At 39.7% G+C, this 19584-nt stretch overlaps 1 protein-coding gene across 5 annotated transcripts in view; it reads right to left on the bottom strand.

The window, feature by feature from the left end:
* BRAF (B-Raf proto-oncogene, serine/threonine kinase) overlaps positions 1 to 19584 on the bottom strand; it is a 197250-nt gene that overhangs the window by 1911 nt on the left and 175755 nt on the right. For 2 of the 5 annotated variants that reach the window (XM_033192268.1, XM_033192266.1), the window contains 2 exons: positions 12385 to 12519; positions 7730 to 7883 (listed from right to left, as the gene is read on the bottom strand). In XM_033192268.1, the coding sequence (XP_033048159.1) occupies positions 7730 to 7883; positions 12385 to 12519 (289 nt within the window). Of the gene's footprint in view, positions 1 to 7321; positions 7380 to 7607; positions 7884 to 12384; positions 12520 to 19199; positions 19282 to 19584 lie in introns of those variants that run through there. The other 3 variants (XM_033192265.1, XR_004432742.1, XM_033192267.1) reach the window with 3 other exon arrangements.

Genomic DNA, 19584 nt, shown 5'->3' with positions numbered 1-19584 from the left:
TAGGCACATGTCACCGAACATAATTATCAGTATAAGGGATTCTTTAAACCACAAAGTACCTTTGTGATATCATGCTCCTATAGCTTAATGAATTTGGGGGCTTCATGCCATTATTTTTCTTTTCTTTCTTCTTCTTCTTTTTTTTTTTTTTGAGATGGGAATTTTGCTTTTGTTGCCCAGGCTGGAGTGCAATGGTGCGATCTCGGCTCACTGCAACCTCTGCCTCCTGGGTTCAAGTGATTCTCCTGCCTCAGCCTCCCAAGTAGCTGGGATTATAGGCACCTGCCACCAGGCCTGGCTAATTTTTGTATTTTTAGTAGAGATGGGGTTTCACCATGTTGGCCAGGCTGGTCTCAAACTCTAGGTAATATGCCTGCCTTGGCCTCCCAAAGTGTTGGGATTACAGGTGTGAGTTACTGCACCCGGCTGCCATTATTTTTCATCGACCATTTTGTTCATAGTTTCTACTTGTAACTAAAGGCCAGTTCCTGTTATACACACTATAGATAATTTCTAGGGATTAGTTAATAACTGACAATTATCAAAATTCAGTCAGCCATACCACTATTTTTCTTTTTTTTTTTTTGAGACGGAGTCTTGCTCTGTCGCCCAGGCTGGAGTGCAGTGGTGTGATCTCAGCTCACTGCAAGCTCCGCCTCCTGGGTTCACGCCATTCTCCTGCCTCAGCCTCCCCAGCAGCTGGGATTACAGGCGCCCGCCACCACGCCCGGCTAATTTTTTTGTATTTTTAGTAGAGATGGGGTTTCACCGTGTTAGCCAGGATGGTCTCGATCTCCCGACCTCGTGATCCGCCCGCCTCGGCCTCCGACAGTGCTGGGATTACAAGTGTGAGCCACCGTGCCTGGCCAGCCATACCACTATTTTTCAATAGCAGCTTCTGGTGAGGTTCCAAGCAATCACTTATATGAATATACCGTTTAAGTAATCCAGGAATAACCTATCTAATTTCTGATTGCTATCAGATTCCAACTGGTTGCTAGATAACGTTGGCACATCCCAACAAACAACAGATTGCTAATGACTGGATGACTGAATCCTTAGCTTTGTAAGCTGATGGTACTAGTGACTGACTGAGTGCCTGATGCCTCACTGAACACTTTGTACACATCTGCATCCAATCCTCATAATAACAGTGTGAGGCAGATGTTATTACCTATATTATATTGATGAGGAAGCCAGGGTTTAGAGTGGTCAAGCAACTTGCCTGAGATCATATGCAAAAAATTGCAGAGATGGAATGCAAACCTAGGTGCTGACTCCAAGACCCAGTAGTCCCTAAACAACTTTCAACAATTAACACTTTGTTTCCCAATCTGAATACCACTACTAATGAACTGTAGATAGTCATACTACCTCTTTCTATGCATGGATTCCTTTTAACAAGCAATTAACTAAGGTATTGTGAGTCCAAAGATCAAGAAAGGGTAAAAGAATTATTGTCTCATATTTAAAGTTAAAAGGTTTGGGGAATCTGGCACTGATTTTTTTTTTTTAAAGGCTAAATTAAATGACGAAGACCTTAGAGTAAAACATTTGGAGTATAATAGGAGGCTATTACGGTAACACATTCCAGAAATATACAAACATTCTTACTATTGTTGCTTACAGTTTGAGTACTTATAATTTTAAGGCTGCTATTTTTAGTGTTTTAATGTTTCTTTAAAGTGACTTGCAACATTCTTATGAGTAATCACGTATCTAGCCAAATCCAAATTTCATTAAGGTCAATGTAAACATAAGATTTACAGAAAAGAAATCTTTATAAAAATGCCTAGAATTAATCTACTAAATAAAAAAATCAGAAAATGATAATATCTAAGCCAAATCTTAATATACCACATTAAAAAATACTTAAAAAAATCTTCAGCTAAGGTTGGGCATGGTGGTTCACGCCTGTAATCCCAGCACTTCAGGAGGCCGAGGCAGGAGGAGTGCTTGAGCCCAGGACTTTGAGACCAGGTAGGGCAACATAGTGAGACCCTGTCTCTACAATAAATAAATAAATAAATAAATAAATAAATAAAAATTAAAAAAAAAATTAGTTGGATGTGGTGGCAACTGCATGTAGTCCCAGCTACCTAGGAGGCTGAAGTGGGAGGATCACTTGAGACCAGCAGGTTGAGGCTGCAGTAAGCCAGGATTGTACCACTGCACTCCAGCCTGAGTAACAAAACCCTGTCTCGAAAACAAAACAAAACACACACACAACTTCAGATAATGTTTCCTATTCATTATAGTAATTAGAAATTTCATTTTGTTGAAGTGTCATACTCCACAAACTTAAATATTAGTCTTAAAAATAAAAACCAGGCCAGCAAGCTTGCTCATGCCTGTAATCCCAGCACTTTGGGAGGCTGAGGTGGGTGGATCACCTGAGGTCAGGAGTTCAAGACCAGCCTGGCCAACATGGTGAAACTCTGTTTCTACTGGAAAAAAAAAAAAAAAAAAATTATAGTCAGGTGTGGTGCCACATACCTGTAATTCCAGCTACTCAGGAAGTTGAGGCAGGAGAATCACTTGAACCCGGGAGGCAGAGGCTGCAGTTAGCTGAGATCACACCACTGCACTCCAGTCTGGGCAATAGAATGAGACTCTGTCTCAAAAACAAAAACAAAAATTACCAGGGCGTGGTGGTACTGCACCACTACACTCCAGACTGAATGACAGAGTGAGACTCTGTCTCCAAAAAAAAATTAAAACCAAACAACCGCACAAAGAACAAAGCAAACACTATCACTCTATCGAAAGTGTAGTGCTTCTAACAGAATGCAGTCCTTTTTACAGTCACACTTGGGATTGAGGGGAAAAAAAGAAAACAATCCATAGTTTAGGAATCAATAAAATAAGACTCTTAAAATGTCCCTAAAATCATGGAGAATGTAAGGAAAACATGGCAATAACAGGTGATGAATCTGCTTTCAGAAAAAGTATCTTTTCTTAATGATTCCTTCTTGCCGATCTGGAAATCTCTACTATTCTACTTTCCACCCGATTTTATCTGAAGAGCCAACTCTGCTTGCGTGAAGTTATTTGAAGTGAAATACTTAGATACTCTGTGTCTTAAAAAATATCTTGGTATATTAATTAACAAAAAAAATCCATTCGAGGCCAAATTGAAGCATTTTCTTTCCCCTTCTTTCAGGCTGAGGATAACTTAAGCTGCATTTTCAATTTCTTTTTTTGAGAGAGTCTTGCTCTATTACCCAGGCTGGAGTGCAGTGGTGCAGTCTTGGCTCACTGCAACCTCTGCCTCCTGGGTTCAAGCAATTCTTGTGCTTTAGCCTCCCAAGCAGCTAGATTACAGGTGCACACTACTATGCCCAGCTTTTTGTATTTTTAGTAGAGATGGGGTTTCGCCATGTTGGCCAGGCTGGTCTCGAACTGGCCTCAAGTGATCTATCTGCCTCAGCCTCCCAAAGTGCTGGGATTACAGGTGTGAGCCACCACAACCGGCCATGCATTTTCAATTTAACTTTATTTAGGAATACAGCAGAGAACAACTGGGAAGAGTGAAAAAAAAAAAAAAGACCCTGTGATTTTAGACACCTCAAATGTCATAGTTTATGTGAAAGCTAAGGACTTTATTAACTAGTTTAAAAATATTACTCATTACCCTTTATTCCAGAATGGAGTACATTTTAATGGGCATTATACACAGAATTTGATAAATTCCTTAAAGTATGTTATAAAAAATGTAACAGGTTACTTCTTACCCAAATTAATCACTACTTGACATTTAAGGAGAAAGTCAACCGCAGCCAGAGTAAATCCCCTCCTGACACTCTGTCATGACTTTCAAACAGTTTCTTTTTTCCTTTTCTTTTTTTAGACAGGGTTTTGCTTTGTTGCCCAGGCTGGAGTGCAGTGGCATGATGAAGGCTCACAGCAGCCTCCGCCTCCCAGGTTCAAGCGATCCTCCCAGGTCAGCCTCCCAAGTGGCTGGGGCTACAGTCGTGCACCACTATGCTTGGCTAATTTTTAAATTTTTTTGTAGAGACAGGGTTTTGCCATGTTGTCCAGACTGTTTCAAACTCCTGGGCTCATGCGATCTGCCCACCTTGGCCTCCAAAAGTGCTGGGATTACAGCATGAGCCACTACGCCTGGCCCAGGCAGTTTCAAAAGGATGGGAAACATTCTGGCATAGACACATTGGGTCTTTTAAATTCTTTGAGAAAACAGTCACAGGAGAGATGAAATATTTAGTAAAGTAAAAAGTTCTACAGAAATGCCCCAAAATTTTCAATCAAATAAGACTATAACTGATAAAATGTTTCTGTCATGAAGCACCATTTCATAGTATTTTTAAAAAAGGCACATAATGTTCTTTAAGAGTGACTCACTTGAGAGAAAGGTTATTTAAGCTGGTATATTAAATAGCCAATGTTTTAGAGAGGACAATTTTAACTATTGGTTTAACTATTAGAGTTTAGTATCTAAATGGCTGGTATATGCCATCCAAGGGGCAGGAAGAAAATAAATAAAAAAGATTAAATGGCTAGTATAATGCCTGAAAAAAAATACATTTATTTATTCACAGGAAGCACTTGATTACACAGGAAGCATTTGATTACATCCTGTGATCCTGAAACTACTTAAAATCAAGAAGACAAATCTTTTTCCCTATCACTGATTAGTAAAACTTTTAAAAGGTAAAACAAATTTTATAAAAAGTTTTCCTTACTGAAGAAGGAAATCAACTTTAATTAAAAAAAAATATGAGGGCTCAGGTTTCAGGAAAAAAGCAGTCACAAAAGAACAAATGTTCTTTTGTTTCAGCTACTTAGTCAAAGAGATTAACTCTACATATGGTTAGAAAAAATAATGTTTTTATTTGGAGAATATATTTAAAACTCAGTATAAAACAAAACCCAAGAACAAATACAATTAAACCTGAAAGGGAAACATTTAATTCTACTGCTTCCTATTTCTCCATATCCGTATTAGCTAAACATGTCACCTGTCACATTTTTAATGTCCTTTCACTAACACTTCCGGTGGACCTAATTTAAAAGACAGAGTAGAATTACTCTGTGTTACTCTGGAGGCGTGTTTTACTGGCTACAGAATGGAACAATGAATTTCTGAGTGGTTCTACAGAGCTTAGCCATGCCCTATTGCAAAGGAGACTAGTAAAGAAAGAAAGGAAAGGCGTCAGATGCAGACGATGGGAGCCTAGGCAGGATGGCACCGAGAAGAAAAAGAGAGTGAAGAATGAAAGGAAGAACAGTGAGGCAGATATGCTGGGAAATTCTAGAAGGAGCTCTATCAATAAAGAGATCCCTTGACCTTGTGCCTCAAAATGGCCAAACCTTTGGAGCATTCCATAAAGTCAATTTTATAAAAACTTGGTTAGTTACATGCTTGTAGTCTTCTATTTGTGAATGAATAAAACTCTATCTTACATTACTAATAATCATATTTTTAGTGCCACTGGAGGATTTAAAAATCATATACTTAGGTATTTTCTTTTTTTTTTTTTTTTTTTGAGACGGAGTCTCGCTCTGTCGCCCAGGCTGGAGTGCAGTGGCCGGATCTCAGCTCACTGCAAGCTCCGCCTCCCGGGTTCACGCCATTCTCCTGCCTCAGCCTCCCGAGTAGCTGGGACTACAGGCGCCCGCCACCTCGCCCGGCTAGTTTTTTTGTATTTTTTAGTAGAGACGGGGTTTCACTGTGTTAGTCAGGATGGTCTCGATCTCCTGACCTCGTGATCCGCCCGTCTCGGCCTCCCAAAGTGCTGGGATTACAGGCTTGAGCCACCGCGCCCGGCCTATACTTAGGTATTTTCTAATAGTTACATTTCTTTATTCCTTAGTATCATTTTTTTAAAAAATATGAGTAATGTTCCTTTTCATTTTCTTAACTAAAGTCATGAATCAATTCTGAAATCATAATGGCATTACTTATCTTAAGCTACCCAAATGAGGGGCTAAAGGTTTGCCATAATTATTATTGAGTGGTTTCCTGGATGACATCTAACTATTCAAACAAAGAAAATGTTTCAAAAATTTATTTATGGGCACTTAAAAACTAAATTATCATTAATTTAAAGTCTTCTCAATTTACTTCTTTATTGACTTCAAGGAGGCATTCACACAGATGTCTGTTTACTGGAAGAACCTTGAATTACTGGCTACATTTAAAAATCATGACAAAACCAAATTGAGTAAGTGAAGATATAGTTAAGAGGCTGACAGTAAGTAGAGATGGCCAAATCTTTGACAAGACCACGTGCTGTTGCTTTCTACAAAGGATTCCCTCTGAATCACAGTAAGAATACACTGACCACCACATTACAGTCATTTTCTACACAACAATCTATAAGTATTAAAGAACCCTAACAAATACTTCATACCATAGAATGCAAAAAGGAGAAAAGCATTCATTCATCATAAGTAGAATCTTGCTGGGCAAAGAATATAAGGAGGACAGAACATGAGACATAATGATAAAGTTATTGCTAAAATATGTATCATTGAGAGGTAAGAATAATCTAATAACAACTTAAAAAAATCTATTACCTGGTGTTTGGCAACCAGAGGTATCTCAAAGAAAAACACACCTAAAAGTTCTCACAGAATTCTGTGAAGATTTTTTGTAGGGGAGGGATTGGGTATGAAGGGAGCAATGCATTTGCAATGAAATTTGACTTCTACATGAGCAAGACATCCTTAATGTATTAAAAAAAAAAAAAAAGCTATTTAAAAGAAACTCCAATTTATAACATTTTCCTGCTAAAAATCCAAAGTTAAGACATTTTACGGCCGGGCGCGGTGGCTCAAGCCTGTAATCCCAGCACTTTGGGAGGCCAAGACGGGCAGATCACGAGGTCAGGAGATGGAGACCATCCTGGCTAACACGGTGAAACCCCGTCTCTACTAAAAATACAAAAAACTAGCCGGGCGAGGTGGCGGGCGCCTGTAGTCCCAGCTACTTGGAGGCTGAGGCAGGAGAATGGCGGGAACCCGGGAGGTGGAGCTTGCAGTGAGCTGAGATCCGGCCACTGCACTCCAGCCCGGGCCACAGAGCAAGACTCCGTCTCAAAAAAAAAAAAAAAAAAAAAAAAAAAGACATTTTACTCATGTCAAACATGCCACTCCTTAGCAATATTTTTGGTCACCTGCACTCAAAATTTATAAAAAGAAACTTAGTTTATTGCTTCAAGGAAATAAAGGACATCCACATTTTCCAAATTGTTATGTTACAGTATTAATAATAATTATTATTAAATTCTACTGACTTCCTAAATATCTGCTCAGTTTGCCTTATCTAACCTAGGCTAACCGACTGCCAACTTCTCACCTGCAAACACAGGCACTGGTAGGGTCTTCTTCTGGAGTACCTAGTGGACATGTGGTAGCTGGTAACAAAAGTTGCATGAGAAACTGAAGTTTAATACTTAAAACGACCAAGTGAACGAAACAAACCCGGAACAGAAAGTAAAGCCTCTAGAAGAGGCTCTGCCAATTTTTAGCAATGTCTATATATTTGAACCCTTGGATGTTAAAAATCCAATGTTAAGTATAAATTTTAGTTTGGGGAAAAATTATACCTAGTCTTTAACCACACAAGTGTTCTTTGGTTCACCTTAAAAAAAAAGAATGTTTTATTCAATTTAACATATAAGCAAACATATGTTCATTTATTTTCCTTTTGTTGCTACTCTCCTGAACTCTCCCATTCATTTATTTCAGTGGACAGGAAACGCACCATATCCCCCTGCCTGGATGGGTGTTTTTGGAGAAGCACAAGCATATAGACTAAAATCCTCTGTTTGGAAACCAGCCCGATTCAAGGAGGGTTCTGATGCACTGCGGTGAATTTTTGGCAATGAGCGGGCCAGCAGCTCAATAGAGGCGAGAATCTACAAAAAAAAAAAAAAAAAAAAAAAAAAGAAAAAAGAAAAAGAAGAAAAGAAAAAGAAAAAAAAAAAAAAAGAAAGAAAAAAGAAAAAGAAAAAACAGAAAGAAGAATGAAAATCTGTGTGGTATAAATCTTTAAGAGTCCCATCACACTTTACAAGAAAGCACCTGAAATCTTACATTGTTTTCAGTATTGTCATAAATGCTTGGGAAAATATTCGTAAAGAACTGGTATTTTTTCTTAAGAAGAAACTATCCCTGTAAATTAAATGGGGAGAAGAATTCTTTGTCAGCTTTTATTTATATTTTAGATCATTTGTTAGTCTTGAAACAGTAAATAATAAAAATTTAAAACCAATTTTACACCTTTTTGTTACAGATCACAAGTCTCTGTTGGGAAGAAGATGGAGTATAAATAAGTAAAGCACTATATGACTATCTCCTAACAGAACTATCACAGCTACTTGCCCTTTAAAGAAACCTAGCAATGGGAAATGTTTTACATACACCTAATGAAAAGCAGAACCCCATGGACCCAGAGTGCTAGTAGCACATGAGAAATGACAGGTGACAACCCAAGAGCAAAGAGAGGAGACCTCGACAAATAGACCCCAATACATAAAATGCAGAAATTCACAATTTTAAGGTACAAAGAAACAGGTTATAATCCTTGAAGGCATACAGCATGATAATGCACATTCATAATCATGAAATATGTGTTTAAAGGACTTGGCATAAAGTCTGGCCTATAATAAGCACTCAATAAAACTTTAGCAGCTATTATTATTACTTTTGTTATTGTCCTGAGATTTTTTTTTTTTTTTTTGAGAGGGAGTCTCGCTCTTGTTGCCCAGGCTGGAGTGCAGTGGCACAATCTCAGCTTACTGCAACCTCCGCCTCCTGGGTTCAAGCGATTCTCCTGCCTCCACCTCCCGAGTAGCTGGGATTACAGGTGTCCACCACCATGCCCAGCTAAATTTTTGTATTTTCAGTAGAGACAGCGTTTCACCATGTTGGCCAGGCTGGTCTCAAACTCCTGACCTCAGGTGATCTGCCTGCCTCAGCCTCCCAAAGGGCGGGGATTACAGACACCAGCCATCACACCTGGCTGAAAATTGTTTTTAAAAGTTAAACTTTTATTTTTAAAAAAGTAATCTTTATGATGATTAATATAAGACAAAGAAGTAAGCAGTTGCAAAAAATTTTAAATTCCAAGTATAACGTGCAAATAAGAATTAAAATACTAGAGAATTAAGAGTATAAGGCTCTCAAATCCTGCTCTCCAGGGATAACCACTGTTAGAGTCTATACTTTCTTCTGTACCGTTTTTTTTTTTTTTTTTTTTGAGACGGAGTCTCGCTCTGTCACCCAGGCTGGAGTGCAGTGGCCGGATCTCAGCTCACTGCAAGCTCCGCCTCCTGGGTTCATGCCATTCTCCTGCCTCAGCCTCCCAGGTAGCTGGGACTACAGGCGCCGCCACCTCGCCCAGCTAGTTTTTTGTAGTTTTTAGTAGAGACGGGGTTTCACCGTGTTAGCCAGGATGGTCTCGATCTCCTGACCTCGCGATCCGCCCGTCTCGGCCTCCCAAAGTGCTGGGATTACAGGCTTGAGCCACCGCACCCGGCCTGTACCGTTTTTTTTGAGACTGAGTCTCACTCTATTGTCCAGGCTGGAGTGCAGTGGCACAGTCTCAGCTCACTGCAACCTCTGCCTCCCAGGTTTAAGCGATTCTCCTGTCTCAGCCTCCCGAGTAGCTGGGATCACAGGCATGTGCCACCAAGCCCGGCTAATTTTGTATTTTTAGTATGCCCAGGCTGGTCTCGAACTCCTGACCTCAAGTGATCCACCCACCTTGGCCTCCCAAAGTGCTGGGATTACAGGTGTGAGTCACTGCGCCTGGCCTCTTCAGTACCTTTTTTTTTTTTTTTTGAGACGGAGTCTTGCTCTGTCGCCTGGGCTGGAGTGCAGTGGCCGGATCTCAGCTCACTGCAAGCTCCGCCTCCCGGGTTTAAACAGAAGTTTAACATTTTTAATGTACTCACATCTGCTAATTTTTTCCTTCTGAATTTTGTCTATTAAGGAAGGCTTTCCTACCTCAAAACTATAAAAATGATTTCATATTTTATATTTTTTAAAACATATAGATCTTTAGCCATCTAAAATTTATGTGGCACATAACACTATGGTGTGAAAAGATATCCTGTAACAAAAATTTTAAAATAACACTTAAAAGGGACAGCCTCCAATAATCTGAAAAGTTCACATATGTACTTCAGTTTCTGAAACCATGTAATTAATGAAATGTTATATTCAGAAGTATGAGCTAAGCATTTTGCCCCTTTTAATACCATTTTAAAAGTAGGCCTAAGGATGTACTTTGCATTATTAATGTCAATCAACCAGGCTAAGTAAGAAACCCGAGCACCATGATGTGAAAAGGGAACATGGGAGAGGGTCATGCTGAAGCTGGTCAGCAGCACTGGTCTCTCACCAGGACAGTCTCAACTCAGAGGTTTCCTGACTTAGAGAAACAAACAAACAAACAAAAAACTCTTCCTCAAAGGAACAGTAACTTTGAACCCTGAAAAATGAAATTTATATCTACCCACCGAACCACTTAGCTTTCCCTTTCTTCTCTTAGGCAACACCCTGAGAGACTTGTTAAAAACCATCAATTTTACCTTCTTTCATTCTTTAGAGAAGAACAACGTTTTTTAGATTTAAAAATAAAGGACGAGTGAATCTCATTCCAGTAACAGTGACTTCTGAGTTACCTAGCTAGGACTGGGTATTCGAAGGCCTAAGAGTTCATAAATGAACACTCCAGTAATTAGGGTAGCAGGGTTACTATGGGAAACAGCACTTCCCACTTGAAACTGTACTGATTCATGAAGGCATATTTATCCAGTGTTATCAGGAGCTCCCTAAGTATCAGAAAACATTGCATTTATATTACAATATCTACTACAGCTAAACTCTGTAAGCTAGTTGAGGAATTTAGATTTTTTTTTTTTTTTTTGAGACAGTCTCATTCTGTCACCCTGGCTGGAGTGCAGTAGCATCATCTCAGCTCATTGCAATCTCCACCTCCTGGGTTCAGGCGACTCTCATGTCTTAGTCTCCTGAGTGGCTGGGATCACAGGCTCCTGCCACCATCCCTAACTAATTTTTGTATTTTTAGTAGAGACGGGGTTTCACCATGTTGGCCAGGCTGGTCTTGAACTCCTGACCTCAAGTGATCTGCCTGCCTTGGCCTCCAAAAATGTTGGGATTACAGGCATGAGTCACCACGCCTGGCCTTAGTTACAGTTCTTTCTAAGACTTATTAATTTAAGGCTTTATCCAACATGGAAAGAAAAAAAAAAAAGCAATGAGTTATCAAGAATTAGGTGAAGGCAGGCTGAGCTGACAACTGCCTTATTGCCTTTTCTTTTTTCTGCACCAGGCAGAAATGCCCCTCAAAAAGACCTAGTATTAAAGGAAAGCTTGAATCTGTTTACCACCAAGAAGAAATAAAGCAGTGGTTCACAAAATGTGGTCTGTGGACCACCAGGGGACCCATGAGGTCAAAACTATTTTTGTAATAACAATAAGATATCATTTGCCTTTTTTACTGTCACTGTTTTACAAGTGTTAAGTAGAGTTTTTATGGATGACATGATGTGAGATATTGCAATGTGAGTGCAAAAGCTGAGAATCCAGCTATCTTCTTTTTGCAAAGGGATTTGCAAAAAAAGTAAAACAATGCAACTCCTCACTAATTTTTTTCTCTTAGATAACAGAACTGTTTTTTCCTAAATATTATTTAAGATATTGGTTTATTATGTTTAATTCATAAATTTTTAAAAACATAGTTTTAATTTGTAATAAGGTAATTAAAACTTACATAAACAAAAGCTATTTGCGGGGGCAGGGGCAGTCTTCGATAATTTTTAAACATGTAAAAGAATTCAAAGACTGAGAAGTCTGAGAACTGATGGACAAATGCAAAGTCTTTCTGAATATTTTGTATTGGGACCCGAAATTTCTAGGTGTACCACTGCTCAACCCTCATGAAACCATCTTTTTTTTTTTTTTGAGGCAGAGTCTCGCTCTGTCGCCCGGACTGGAGTGCAGTGGCCAGATCTCAGCTCACTGCAAGCTCCGCCTCCCGGGTTTACGCCATTCTCCTGCCTCAGCCTCCCAAGTAGCTGGGACTACAGGCGCCCGCCACCTTGCCCGGCTAGTTTTTGTATTTTTAGTAGAGATGGGGTTTCACCGTGTTAGCCAGGATGGTCTCGATGTCCTGACCTCGTGATCCGCCCGTCTCGGCCTCCCAAAGTGCTGGGATTACAGGCTTGAGCCACCGCGCCCGGCCGAAACCATCTTAAGATGTTTACTTGTCTGGAGTCTGCACATAGAATTCAAACTCACGAAATACAGACTGTGTGCCCAAAAAAGTACTCAGAAATCTGTCTATGAATGTTAGTCTGTTCTTTTGGATAGTATGAAGCTTTTTCTTACTTGGGGAAAGAGTGGTCTTTCATCTCTTTTCTTTTTGAGGCACTCTGCCATTAATCTCTTCATGGCTTTTGGACAGTTACTCCGTACCTTACTGAGATCTGGAGATAGGTATCCTCGTCCCACCATAAAAATTATCTGGAGAGAGAAAAAAAAGGGAAATAATTCAACCTTGTAGATATGTTGAAAAATATACTTCATATTCACTGAAAACACAATAAGCTGTACATTTACAGCTTATGATGTATGATGTATGTACTACACCTCAATAAAAAGTTTTAAAAAACCAATGCTACATCATAGATTGTAGGGAACTCACAAAAGGAGCTGCAAGCTCAAATCTTTATGATCCCTGGACTGTGGCAAAGGTTCTCTAATTGCTCCCCTGCTTTCGGTCTCTCCTTATCTAGTCCATTTTCCCAATCACAGGGTAACCATCTAAAACAGATCTGACAGTGTCTCTTCTTTACTTTAAAAAAGAAAAAAAATTATTCAGCACATCTTGTTGTTGGATATTATGGTAAGTCCTTTACATATGTGTAGGGAAAACCAAAAAGGCTAACATTTTAGCAGTTTTTTTTGGCATCTGTATCTTAAGCCCTTTTATTGTGGAAATGCTAATGGACCACTTGGTTATACAAACCAGAGCCTCCCCCAGAGGAGAGAAGGGGAAGCCAGCAGGAGCTAAAATCTGTTTAATGAAATAAAAAGGCTTGTCTTCTCTGGATTCGGAGATTTACAATTTTTTCTAATTTCTTAATTTCCTAATATTTTGCCTCTTTTGAGGTCAGGCAGGGATAGATATTAGGAGTCTTGGGACTTAGGGAGGACAGCCTGAGAGAAGGGCTTTTGGTCTTAGAGGGAATAGGTGCAACAGGTGGAGGGTAGAGGGTAAAGTGGATTGAAAGCCGGTAAGAGATCTCCGCTACAGGGGAGAGCTGCAGAACTGATGAATTTAAAAACGGCCAAGCTTGATACATTGTATTATTTCCTGTTTGGTGCTGTAATGACCCTTGTTTAACTGCCAGGCATTAGTAAAGCTTTGATTGCAATGTGGTCTCTATACAGTAGAGGTTAAAGGATGAACCTTGGAAAGAGATACTGAATTGAGGGGAGTACAGTTTTCTTTCACAATGCCCCCTACTGAAGCTACACCATCATAACATCATCATTTTAATGGAAGACAGCAGTCTTAGAATACTGGGGGTAACCTGGAGTAATACCTTGGAGCAACAGGTGATAAGCAACAGCCAGGAGAATGTAAAGCACTTCAAACAGGGGTCTTCAAAGTTGAGAGAAAGGATCTGGAGTGCTTATAGTCATATATTATGGACAGCAATTCAGGTATTCTTACCTGGCTATCAATGGAAAAGGTAGCCCCAAAAGGCCAAAAAACTTTGGGACACTTGGATTCTAGATATCATCTAATTTAATACTCAAAAAAGAATTCTACAAGGGTGGTGTTGACCCCGTTTTACAGATAAGGAATCCAAAGCTCAAATAAATTAAGTAACTTGCCCGAGATAATATAGTTAAGTAAGTAACAGAGGATTTGTAGAGAAGACTATCCCAACACGACGCCACTTTTAACTTTTTTATTGCCGCTGCTCCTACTGTGCTCGTAATGCCCTCCCTCACCCCTTCGCCATCTACCTGAAATCCAGATGAATCAAGGCCTAACTGAAAGGTAACCATGCTTATCATACCTTTCTTTACACACCTAGAAGTAATAATGGTCCTCCTTCCCACCACTAGCTGTGATGATCATTTACTGCCTTGTGTGGTTATTAATCTTTTTGTGATATGTTTCTTATCTAAGTTCTCCAATGAGACTATAGGTGCTTGGGCAGAGAGACTGTGACTCATACATACGTATTTCTAAAAAATTCTTAAAGAAGCCAGGCTTGGTGGCTCACACCTGTAATCCCAGCACTTTGGGAGGCCGAGGAGGGTGGATCATGAGGTCTAGGAGTTCAAGACCAGCCTGGCCAAGATGATGTAACCTTGTCTCTACTAAAAATATAAAAATTAGCTGGGCATGGCAGCGTGTGCCTGTAGTCCCAGCTACGTGGGAGGCTGAGGCCAGGAACTGCTTGAACCCAAAAGGCAGAGGTTGCAGTGAGCCGAGATTGTGCCACTGCACTCCAGCCTGGGCAACAGAGCGAGAATGTCTCAAAAAAAAAAAACCTCAAAAAATATCTATAACACCACTACCTCCAATATTTAACATAACCTTGTGGACACAAGAGGTTTTCAATGTTTAAGTTAACTATTCATTAAGTGCGTGATAACTTTTTGCTAGTTGATTAGCCATGTCATATGTCCGTAGACTTTAAATTAGGGTCAAGTATCCTTGGGGTTACAGGAAGGCTTTGTCAAAGGTATATACACATGGTGGGTTTTTTTTTTTTTTTTTTTGAGGCGGAGTCTCGCTTTGTCGCCCGGACTGGAGTGCAGTGGCCGGATCTCAGCTCACTGCAAGCTCCGCCTCCCGGGTTTACGCCATTCTCCTGCCTCAGCCTCCCAAGTAGCTGGGACTACAGGCGCCTGCCACCTCGCCCGGCTAGTTTTTGTATTTTTAGTAGAGACGGGGTTTCACCGTGTTAGCCAGGATGGTCTCGATCTCCTGACCTCGTGATCCGCCCGTCTCGGCCTCCCAAAGTGCTGGGATTACAGGCTTGAGCCACCGCGCCCGGCCTTTTTTTTTTTTTTTTTTTAAATTTGAGACAGAGTCTTGCTCTGTTGCCCAGGCTGGAGTGCAGTGGTATGATCTCAGCTCACTGCAACCTCCCTCTCCTGGGTTCAAGAGATTCTCCTGCCTCAGCCTCCCCAGGAGCTGGATTATAGGTGCACACCACCATGCCCAGCTAATGTTTGTATTTTTTTAGTAGAGATGGGGTTTCACCATGTTGGCCAGGCTAGTCTTGAACTCCAGACCTTATGTGATCCACCTGCCTCAGCCTCCCAAAGTGCTGGGGTTACAGGCGTGAGCCACCACGCCCAGCCAACATGGTCATTTTAAGGGAATTAATTTCTACAACTATCAACTTACTGGCATCCCCTTTGAAAAAAGTGATTTGCCAGAGAACCACTCAAGTGGAAGTGTAACACTTATCTTCCTTTCTCATTTTCCTGTTATAACTGCCCTTCTACCACTTTACAAAAGGCACACCTTTTACGCATATGTAACCTAACTATAGTATACATTGTCCCAGGGTGTAAAAACCTCTGGGGCAACAAAGAGACATTTCTAAATACTGGTGTCGAACTGGGCTCCAACGAATGGGAAACAAGTCTGTTGGTTTTCAACTCTTTACTTTCAAAAATATTAATTGAAATGTCAGCTGAGCTTTTAAAACATTTTTTAATGACAAGTTACTAAGTACATTTTGGTACGTTATAGGAATGAGCTCAAATGATTGAGTGATATAGTATGTGGTAAAGAATTAACCGTGCTCAAAGAGATAGCTAGCCTTTGCTCCTGGCTCCTGGGAGGTAATCACTAAGCCCTTGAAATGTCCTGCCTGATAAGAGTGTCTGTTTATTTGGGGGCCATGGGCCATGCCAGATAGTCTATGCTAACGATGTGATTTATAGAGGGCTCTGGGTCATGTGGCATCAGCTTGACCTCTGCAGGAGCTGGAAACTAAGGTTAGCCCCCAGGTGATTAATCATATCTATGTGACCGAACCCCAATAAAAACTCTAGACTCCAAGGCTCAGGTGAGCTTCCCTGGTTGGCAACAATCCATGTGTGTTGTCATACATTGCTACTGGAAGATCTGTCCACAACTCCATTGGGAGAGGGTGACAGGAAGCTCCAACAAGAACGCTCCTGAATTCTGTCCTATGGGTCTCTTCCCTTGTTAATTTTAATCTGTATTCTTTCATTGTAATAAACTGTAACTGTGAATTTAACAGCTGTCAGTGAGTCTTGAGCAGCTTTCAGTGAGTTTTCAGTGAGTCCTTTTAACAAACCTGAAGCTGGTCTTGGGGACCACTAAACTCTGCATGTGGCTACAACAAAACTCCTGCCTTTGTCATCTTCTTATAATTTAGATAAAATTTCTCAGTATTTACCTCTTTAAAAATGAAATATGGAAAGAATCAATACTAAGTATCTAGTGTCCTAGCAAAAAAGCTGTATTTATCCACAGATACATACATTAATTGAAGGGAAAAGAAAAGCCCCATGTCATTAAGATTCATATTTCCAATATAATTTTACCTTCTATGTTTCCATATATCAAAACTTAAATGCTACTTTCATCAGTTATATATTACTTGCAACAAAAACGTAATTCAGAATTAAAAAAATTACTAATCAGATCTTGAAGTCACAATTTTGTAAAATTCTAAATTTAAACTTATATACATATTTTTATTGCAGAGATGTAACTTAGGTAATCAATAAAAGGCTTTAAAACATACAGATGTTACATTAGGATGAACTTCTGTGAGAAACAATACAAATAGTTTGAAGAGAAAAAAGGAACCATGTAAAACTTCCAGAAATTAATGAAGAGCTTCAGTATTTTTAATAGGCATAAAATCAGTATGGTTTTTAGATTCTGATGCATATATTTCAAAAAGAGGGATATATATATATATATATGTATATATATATCTAAGATAGTAGTCTTATTTTAAAATGTTAATAGAATATACTGGAAATTACATTCTTTGCAATTATTTAAACTTAAGATAAAAACTTTTAGATGCCAAAAAATATACAAGGAGATACATAGTTTTTCAAGAGTCTTTCAGGAGGAATGTGAGAAAAAAAAATCAAAGACAACTCTCATGTTTTTATACATCCCACAGAATTTAGTTAGTGCAGAGCACAAAGCAGGCAGCTTTCAGTATCTGCTGGGGTGGGGTGCAGAGGCTGACTGATGAAGAAACAGAAAGAAGAAAAAAGGGAAAGTTTTTCCTGGATGTTATTCATGGACAGAAGATTCATGTGGCACATACACAACGAAACCAATACTTTGGCTTGAAATTCTGGGACTGATTCTTCACACTTTCAATCCACACTCAGTACTCCTGGTGTCTCGACCCTGTCATTCACTCCATGGTATTACTGGAGCTCATGTCTGCTCATTTTCAGTATCACCCCCAGCACGGCCTCAAAAGAACTGCACATGCCATTGAGAGCAGAGCCTGTGTTTTGCTTTATTCATTTTGAACCCTTCTATATTCCACAGTGCTTTGTATATAGTTGGTATTGAAAACATTTTCTATTAAAATAATTTGCCTGTTGATAAGAGACTAGTACTTAGTTCCTGTTTCTTCAGATCTTGTGCTTAGAACCTAGCCACCATGCTGTGAGAAAGACCAATGAAGAGGTCCTCGAAGACCTGCGAAGAGGTCCGCAAGGAAAGGCTCATGTGGAGAATAACTGAGCTTCTGGCTTCTAGCTAGCACCAACTTGCCAGATACGTGAATGAGCCACTTTCGAGTAGATCCTTTTAACACCCAGTAAATCTACTCTAGTCAATACGGTGTGAAACTGGTAAGAACTTTCCTCACTGAGAACAGCCCAACCTACAGATTCATATTTTAAGCTACTACATTCTGGGTGGTTTGTTATGCAGCAATTATAACTGGAATACACTTGAAATAACGGATATATACTATCTATTCCTCTAAGAAGACATAGCACTTCTGCTCCAAGAAAAGAAAGCCATAAAGGCATAGTCAATATACCTAGCTTAAGTGAGCACATTATTAATCCCAACTTACAAGAGAAAGTGCACTGAAGGAGGGAAGAACAGGGTGATTAGAGAGAAGAATGTTGGAATGATAAAGAAGAATTGGGGGATGACAAAGTGATATCCCAGACTTTTAGTACTAGGGTGAATAAAGGTAAAAAGGCATACTACTTTGCAAAGAGCTAAGATACCTATTTTAGAAAGAATCTGATTTTTGAAGCTGGAAGAAATTCTTTAGCCGAATTCCCTTATTTTGGGGGTAACTGAAAAAAGAAAAAAGGCCAGGTGCAGTGGCTCACGCCTGTAATCCCAGCACTTTGGGAGGCCAACGCAGGCGGATCATCAGGTCGGGAGTTCGAGACCAGCCTGACCAGCATGGTGAAACCTCCGTCTCTACCAAAAATACAAAAAAATTAGTTGGGCATAGTGGTGCACGCCTGTAATCCCAGCTACTCGAGAGGATGAGACAGAAGAATCAATGAACCCAGGAGGCAGAGGTTGCAGTGAGCCGAGATCAGGCCACTGCATTCCAGCCTGGGCAACAGAGCGAGACTCTGTCTTGGGGAAAAAAAAAAAAGAGAAAAAAGAAAAAAGGAAAAAAAAGATACCCAGAGAGGTAGGTAGACCAGTCTATCTACCTGAGTCCAAGACCTGCCATTACATCACACTGCTTTACCAGCTGTGCTCTGAATTTACAGGCAAAATCTGCCACCTCAGACTATGGGCATGAGAGTCTAGGGGAATGGTATTCACATTGCGTAGTAAAGAATATTCCTGGATTCTTAAACAGAAGACTAATCTGAGAGCCATGGAGATCCAAGTATTACAGACAGCAAAAGAAAAATCAAAGGATGAATGGAACAGTACCTAGGACAACTTCATTGAGGATGGCCAGAGTTAACTCTTCAAAATGTGGAGTTTCATAGAAAGTACTATTTGACAAAAGTAGACTAGAGGGTAATGAAGCAGAATGGGGGTAGTTGTAAGAGGACATCATTCTTTTACCTCCTCCTTCTCCATTAAATACTTAACTTGGTTTCAGACTAGCAAATTCCAGAAGGTTCTAACTATACTATTAGAAAGAATTAACTAGTAAAGGCCTTACCCTTCTGTTGGTCACACATTCCTCTCATGGAGAGTAAGCCCTTGCCACATCATTTATTATACTCCCATGGAGGACAAAGCACCTAAAATGCCAAGAAGTGGATGAGTGCAGAACTCTGGGATGCTTTTATCTGTATTTTGGAGATAATACTTGTTTCTATATTATAATTTTGTTACTGTATTAAGATAAACGTATTCACTGACAAATGAATTTCATCCAGATCTTAGGTTCATAAATTTTTATTAATTTGTAGTCTATATGATAAATCAACTGAAACTAAAATAAAAATCCCTAATTCCTCCAGAAAAATATTATGTACAGGAAAAGTGAACATGGTACAGGATGTTATGCTCTATGATCGAATTAATAAGACTATAAAAGGCAG

This window comes from Trachypithecus francoisi, unplaced genomic scaffold (genome assembly GCF_009764315.1).
Source record: "Trachypithecus francoisi isolate TF-2019V2 unplaced genomic scaffold, Tfra_2.0 Lachesis_group4, whole genome shotgun sequence".
In the NCBI taxonomy this organism is placed as follows: domain Eukaryota; kingdom Metazoa; phylum Chordata; class Mammalia; order Primates; family Cercopithecidae; genus Trachypithecus; species Trachypithecus francoisi.
Note: the sequence above shows the minus strand (reverse complement) of the source record. Positions and strands in the feature narration are given on the sequence as shown.